This window comes from Taudactylus pleione, unplaced genomic scaffold, assembly GCF_031769625.1.
Source record: "Taudactylus pleione unplaced genomic scaffold, aTauple2 ptg000203l, whole genome shotgun sequence".
NCBI classification, from domain to species: Eukaryota; Metazoa; Chordata; class Amphibia; order Anura; family Myobatrachidae; genus Taudactylus; species Taudactylus pleione.
Window position 1 is genome coordinate 4,993,009 of NW_028284605.1, and position 6,992 is coordinate 5,000,000.

At 39.5% G+C, this 6,992-nt stretch overlaps 1 protein-coding gene across 3 annotated transcripts in view; it reads right to left on the reverse strand.

The window, feature by feature from the left end:
• Window positions 1-504: 504 nt before the first annotated feature.
• The window catches only part of TMIGD1 (transmembrane and immunoglobulin domain containing 1), a 136,001-nt gene continuing 129,513 nt past the window's right edge, over window positions 505-6,992 (reverse strand). For all 3 annotated transcript variants that reach the window (XM_088477803.1, XM_088477805.1, XM_088477804.1), the window contains one exon: window positions 505-2,467. In XM_088477803.1, the coding sequence (XP_088333929.1) occupies window positions 2,464-2,467 (4 nt within the window). In that variant the 3' untranslated portion in view covers window positions 505-2,463. The remainder of the gene's footprint in view (window positions 2,468-6,992) is intronic.

Genomic DNA, 6,992 nt, shown 5'->3' on the forward strand with positions numbered 1-6,992 from the left:
GACACCTCGGGTGAGGCTGGATTGCTGGGGCAGAGATCGCTCTGTGCACCTTCACCAGATCGCGGCATTACTCGAGCCCGGGGATCCCAGAGGGTGAACAGGGTACAATCCGCTGGGACACAGGAGGTGTCTCCCAATTCCGCGGCAATGTCCCCTGTTAACAGCTGGTAAGGGGCAAGCAGAGAGTGGTCTCAGATGGGGTCCAATTGAGTCAGAACAGCTCTATTGTGGAGCATCAGCCAGGAGACCAGACACACACGTCCGTTCCGGATGGCTACCGCAGCATATAATTTTAATCAGCAGAAGCCGCTTGTGCATTCTATATCCACTATTGTGTGAATAAGTCACATTTGAAGGTAAAAAGTCTAATGAAAAGGGGCTCCGCACTTCTGATTCACGGCATGGTGCGAATTGAAGGGCTGTTTAACGTGCACGGGGGCTAGTTGTATGTGGATATTCAAGAGAGAGATATTTGTTCAAACACCTTTTTAATTTATATAGCGTTACAAGGGTTCAATAGTGCCCTACATAGTTAAATGAGCATTCAGCAATTACATAGTACATGGGTGATCAGACAGAACAGTTAGACACTTTACCAACTTTACAAGTATACATAATTATAATGCACATACTACATAATTGTCAAGGCCACAGGGGGACAAATGAAATAGCTGCTCAGGGGGCACATTTTTTCTTACGTCATCAAACAGGAAAAGGTGATATGCTGTGTTTTAAATATATAGATTGGAGCACTACATTTTACTAACATTACACTTAGGTGCAAAACTTTCAGTACATCAAAGGAAACAGTCAGAAATGGCCTTTAATCCTTGTGCAAGTAAGAATAATCTGGTTGTGGTGCTTTAGTGTATACTTACAATTAATTAAATCTTAGAAAATTGACGAGGACGCATTGTTTTCAGGTAGATCCCTATTACCACACTGGTCATGGCGCTGTTAATGGGGTAGGCCAGCAAAGGGGCTTTATCTATATATCTGCTTCTTTATACTCCTATTATTATACTGATTTCTGCAGTTCAAATGTTTTAAAACCTGTCACATTCGTAAAAATATTAATTTTTTTACAGCTGTTATAACTACCAGAGTCACAATTGAAAAGAGATTTGACTGATTCTTAGAAAATATTTTTATTTTAAACCATCTTCTTATATTGCAAATCACTGAAAAATGGAAACTATTTGCTTTCCAAGACCTATTCATAAGTCATCTAAAATATTTGACACGATGTTTCCATAGATGCAGTTTCTGAACTTTTTATTGTTCCTGTCTGTGAATTTTGTGTGGCCTGGATCAATGATCTTGAACAGTACGTGGAGCAATGTTGTATTTCTGTCGTCCTTTTTCTGACCAATCCTCTTCCATTCAAACTGATCAGAGCTGCTAATGGACAGGCCATCAACAGTGTGTGACTAGTTACTTAGGCAAATCCTGAAATCATTTTCTAGTTTTGGGATTATCGGGCTCCAGTCTCTGGATTTCAGGATTAATGTCTGAATTAGGATTAAGGGAAAAAGGTAATAAAAGCATTTTTTTTTTTTTTTTACTCCTGTCATTCCTGCCTTCATTCTCCTTCCTTCTGTCCTATGCCATCCATCTCGACCCTCCTGTTCTCTCTGTCATCCATTCACCTCCCCAGTCCTCAATGCAATTCCCCCCTCGCTGTGCCTCTTCCTCTCCTATTCCCTGATCCCTCCCCCTCTTTAACTTATTACATGGGCACGTTGTCCGGATGCTCTCCCAGCTGCAGTAGAAGAGCTGGTGTCCTGTGATATGACTGCTCTCAAGCACTGATTGGCTGGGAGCGTGCCACGCAGTGATGCCGCATGCTCCCAGCCTATCAGTGACTGATAGCAATTGGATTATGGGACTATTCTAGTTCTAACTGGGGAAGCCTAAGAGAACCAGAAAATGCGATCTGAACTGAGAAGGTAGATATCATTCCTAGGCCAAAACCACATTGTGTTTTCAATCTTGCATCACCTGGGATTTAATAGTAATCCAGGGTATTTTTGAGACTCAAAAACATTTGGGTACCTGGTATTGAAATCCCTCTAGTTACCACATACTTCAGCTGGTTGTAGGACAAACTAGAGTTTACATTCTTTCCCCCCCTCCCCTAATCCTCTTAATCTTCTCCAACGGGGGTCTCAGTAGACACATTGCAGGAACTTATGCTTTATCCATGATGGTTGTGAAGAAGTTCCAGTTTTGTAGTCACATTTCTTGTCTTTGTCTTGCAATATGTTAAATTCCACCAACATTCAATTTGAAAAATCTCATGAGACAAATGAAAACATCTGTTTTCATTATAGAGTAAATAGAAGTAAACAGCCACTTGCTAATATGATTGGTAACAAATAGAAATGAGTTATGCTGCCAACAAGTTTTTCCTAATGTACAAGGGTGTTGAGCAGTATAAGGATATGGACACTGTGAGAGGTTTTACCTGCAAATGAAAAAAAAACAAACATGTAGTTACTTTGTATAGTTTTTAGATTTTAATTATATCAAAAGCTACAAGTCTGTCTAACATGCCACCCATTTATTGCTCAACTGAGTTTAAGAAAAAAAATGGATTAAGCAAATTAGATTACATGTAAAGGGGGATATTAATAAAACCAATTACCTGACTGCCACAATTCGGTAAAAACGCAGATTGGCAGCCAACCCCAGCATTGCACTATATCGCTGATGTCGCACCGATTGACAGGTCAAGCTCCATTGCTTGAAATAGTATAGGAGCTGTGACAGGATGGACTGATGCTGGCTGGTTTACCTGGTTATACTGATCTCTCTGCTATACAGAAAATTCACTACAAAAAAGTTTAAACGTGAACCCTAATCATTCTGATTACATAAACCCTTCACTGGACCAGCATAACTACAGGGCTTCCTTTCCCAGGATGATGACATTTCTAAGCTGCTCACACCCAGCGTGACCAAGTGGTGGTAGCTACGCATTCAAAATGCAGCATATAAATTTGGAAAATACAGGAAAAGGGGGTTGATTAGAGGTATATGAAATATTTGGAGTGTGGACTGTAGGCATGTTTTGGGAAAGGGTAAATGGGTTTACGGGTACATAATAGCGCTCCTATAGGTTAGGGTGCAGCCTGAGAGGGAACCTGGTTGTGCCTAAAATAACCTTTAAACAATCGGTATAATACTGTAGAACCCTTCAAAGGCGCTCAAACCTAAACGGAATAATACCGTAACTGGTTATAAGTGTATGTATTCATTGCTATAAAAGTGTGACCTGTGTATGAAGAGAGCTTTAATGCTCTTGAGTGTAAATGTTTGTAAGGGAAAAGCAGGAAATATAAGTGAACAGTTTTGTTAAATCTGTACACTTTTCTTTATACCTATCTTGTGTGGGCATTTTCCATGTGAGCAATATTGCATTGGGCATGTTTCTGTGTAGGTCATTTTCCATGTGCACATTTATGACTGAGGTTTTTCCGTGTGCAATTTTCCTGTCTGCTTTTTTTCATATCCGTTTTTTCTGGTACCAAATAATACAGTCCCAAATAAGCAATGTGCGTGAGCATTCCAGGTAAGTTAAGTTCTAGTGCGTTATAAGGTGATTCGACTACTTTTGCACAGTCTGGAACCTTCGTCATATATTGGATGGTGCGTAGAGTCCTCCGGATATATGGCTGGGTACTGATTTTTAGGCCCAGAAATGGAAAAAGAACACCATAATAGCGTGATACCATAGGAACCAACATTGAGTCCCTATATGTATTCACACCAAATGATAAATGGACCAGGAGTACAATGGCCCCTTGAGCGTAATGCTTATGTTGTTTTCAATGTAGGTGTGTGGTTTTTTTTTATTCTGCCCTTTTCACCACAAAAGGGGAAAATTACAAGCACAGGTAGCAATATCCCAAAGCAGAAATTATTAAAACTAAACAATGGTAAAACATTAGCATCAAAAAACATAACGGGTACTGAACAGTACCGGATCCACTCAGAATTGGAGTGGTGTATATAGGAGAAGTTCTGGAACCTTCTGTCCTCATGGGCTCTAAGATCTGGAGTAGGTTCTGGATTACAGCTTTTAGGCTCCTGTGATGGTAAGGCACGTGGGTCAAAATGTTAACGTGTTTCGAGCTGTAGGCAACTCTTCCTCAGGGTGTTATGTCCCATGCCTCTTAAATTGCCTAAGATACCTTCACACAAATACTCATGTGACCCGAAAGTCTAAAAACCAGAGGTAGATCAAAGTTCTCATCAAAGTTAAAATGATGTACCAGTAAACGTAAAATACATATGCAAACTGGAAGTCCTGGACCTCTAGTCCGTGACCTCAATTCACAGTGCAGTTTACTCTTAGCCATGGAAATTAGCTTTTATACTGGTTAGTGTTGATTTGTAGCTGTTATTTATTTGTAATAATTAAGAAAAACAACACCCCTACATTGAATACAATGTAAGCATGTGTACTGGTCCATTTATCACTTATTACTAATATTGGGACTCATTGCTGGTTTTTATGGTATCACGCTATTGTGGTTTTAATCCTTTTTTTTTATTTATTTTTTTATTTATTGGGCCTAAAAAAATAGGTTTTCGGGAACCTGTCATATATCTTGAAGGATTCTACTTCCCATCCAATATATGTAGAAGGATCCAGGCCACGTGAAAGAAGTATTGGTTGTACATTGCAGTTTGAAGTCTTACTGACCGTAAAGCACAATACCAAAGGGGTTATTAACCCAAATCACCTGGGATTCTTTCTTACGCACATTACTTATTTAGGACTGTTACACTATTGTCTATATTTTCTGTCCCTTTTTTTTTTTTTGCACGTTTACTGCGGAAATTCTGACTCGCGACCTTAAATGACTCAAAAAGGGAAGCTGTTTTCTCTGCATGATTGTGTTTAGGTTTGCACGCCTTTGAGTTGTCCTACACTATTTTATATACAGAATATTTTGAGAAAGGAGTCCCTCATTAAGTGGTATCACTCGTAAGTTAAACTGACACTCACCTTTCATTCTTTAGTTGTATAAATAGATTGTGTGTGTGTGTGTGTGTGTGTATATATATATATATATATATATATATAGACAAGTGATTGAACACCCCTGTGCAAGCGTAATGCATACCATTGCACACGAGTTCCAAATGGCCCCTATGTGACTGTTTCGACAAGAGCACTTCGTAGGGAGGCCCCACGCACTTGCAGTTCTATGAAACTACAATGAATGCTTTTTATCAGTGCACGTGGTGTACCCACAAAGTTCTGATGTCCATAAAATCATGTTGACCTATTTGCTGTCAGCCACTTTTGTCTACGTTGTGTGTGTGTGTGTGTGTGTGTGTGTGTGTGTGTGTATATATATATATATATATATATATATATATATATTATTGTAACACGATCGGACACGGGATCCCTCTCCTGGGGTAGATGAACCCCCTCTTCACACACACGCAGTAGCCGGAATAATAGTACTCCAGTCTGGGGTCTCGTACTAGCTGGTTGGTACCAGTGTTTACTGTGCAACACAAAAGGAAAACAAGAACAAAAGTAAACGCTAGCCCGTCTGGGCGCTAACTAGACAAGAGGTTCCCTCTTTAAAGAAATAGTGGGGCCTACTGACTCCACCATCAACACAAGCGTATGCACAAGACTTACTGGTAGTTTTCACCAAGTGTCTCTAAGCCAGCCAGTCTGCTTGCTCTCCCAGGTATGAGACACTAGCTTACAATCACACACATCCTATATCAGCCAGTTCCAGGTGCAGACCCTAATGAGCCTGCTAACAGGCCAAAACCTGGAGTGGCCTGTGGATGGAGCCCTCCCTTTCCTCACATCCACACCCCAAGGTCCCAAACCGGCTTTTCAAAAAGCCGACACTCAAATCTGCTTCACTGCAGACTTTTCTCCTGGGGTCTTTTAGAACACATAGGTCAAAAACCTAGGACAAATGTATCTACTACTGACCACCACTTTACCAGTGTTCCTATCACTATATATATATATATATATATATATATATGTGTGTGTGTGTGTACATGTGTATATATATATATATATATACACACATATACATATATATATATTATATAACACCATAGTGTGTATGTTTGTGAGCATGTGGTAGGGAATATAGATTGTAAGCTCCTCTGGGGCAGGGACAGATGTGAATGGCAAGATATTCCTTGTAAACCGCTGCGGAATATGTGTGCGCTAAATAAATAACTAGTAATAAATAAATGTGTTAACATCACAGCTTCTCAAAAACAAGTAACATTATCACAACCATTTTGCAAAATATAACATGCTTTTGTGTGGATTGCAATCACTGTAAAGAACTCTGGTGTATACCTAATGTGCCAGAATATCTATATATAATATATGGGATTTGCACGGACAGCACTTCCCCAAGTATTGTTATACAAGCAACAATGCAGGTGCCCACCATTACAGCCAGGTAAAGATCAGGCAGACTGAAAAAAAAATCATCAAACCGGCGGCACTCTGTGCATAAATGAAGACTCTGCAGGCATGGTTAGTTACCAACGTTTACTGATTTGATGATTTTTTTTTTCAGTCTGCCTGATCTTTACCTGGCTGTAAGGGTGGGCACCTGCATTGTTGCTTGTATAACAATACTTGGGGAAGTGCTGTCCGTGCAAATCCCATATATTATATATAGATATTCTGGCACATTAGGTATATTCGTTAAGGTGCAAGACAAAACATAATGTATTGAAATGTTGGTAATTAACCATGCCTGCAGAGTCTTCATTTATGCACGAGTGCCGCCGATTTTATATATATATATATATATATATATATATTTATATATATATATATACACACACACACTGTGTATATATATATATTTTTTGACATTAGACACAAAAACTATTCCATTAAAACTACATGCCTAATATTGTGTAGGTCCTCCTCGTGTCCCCAAAACAGCTCTGACCCAATGAGTCATGAATGTCAC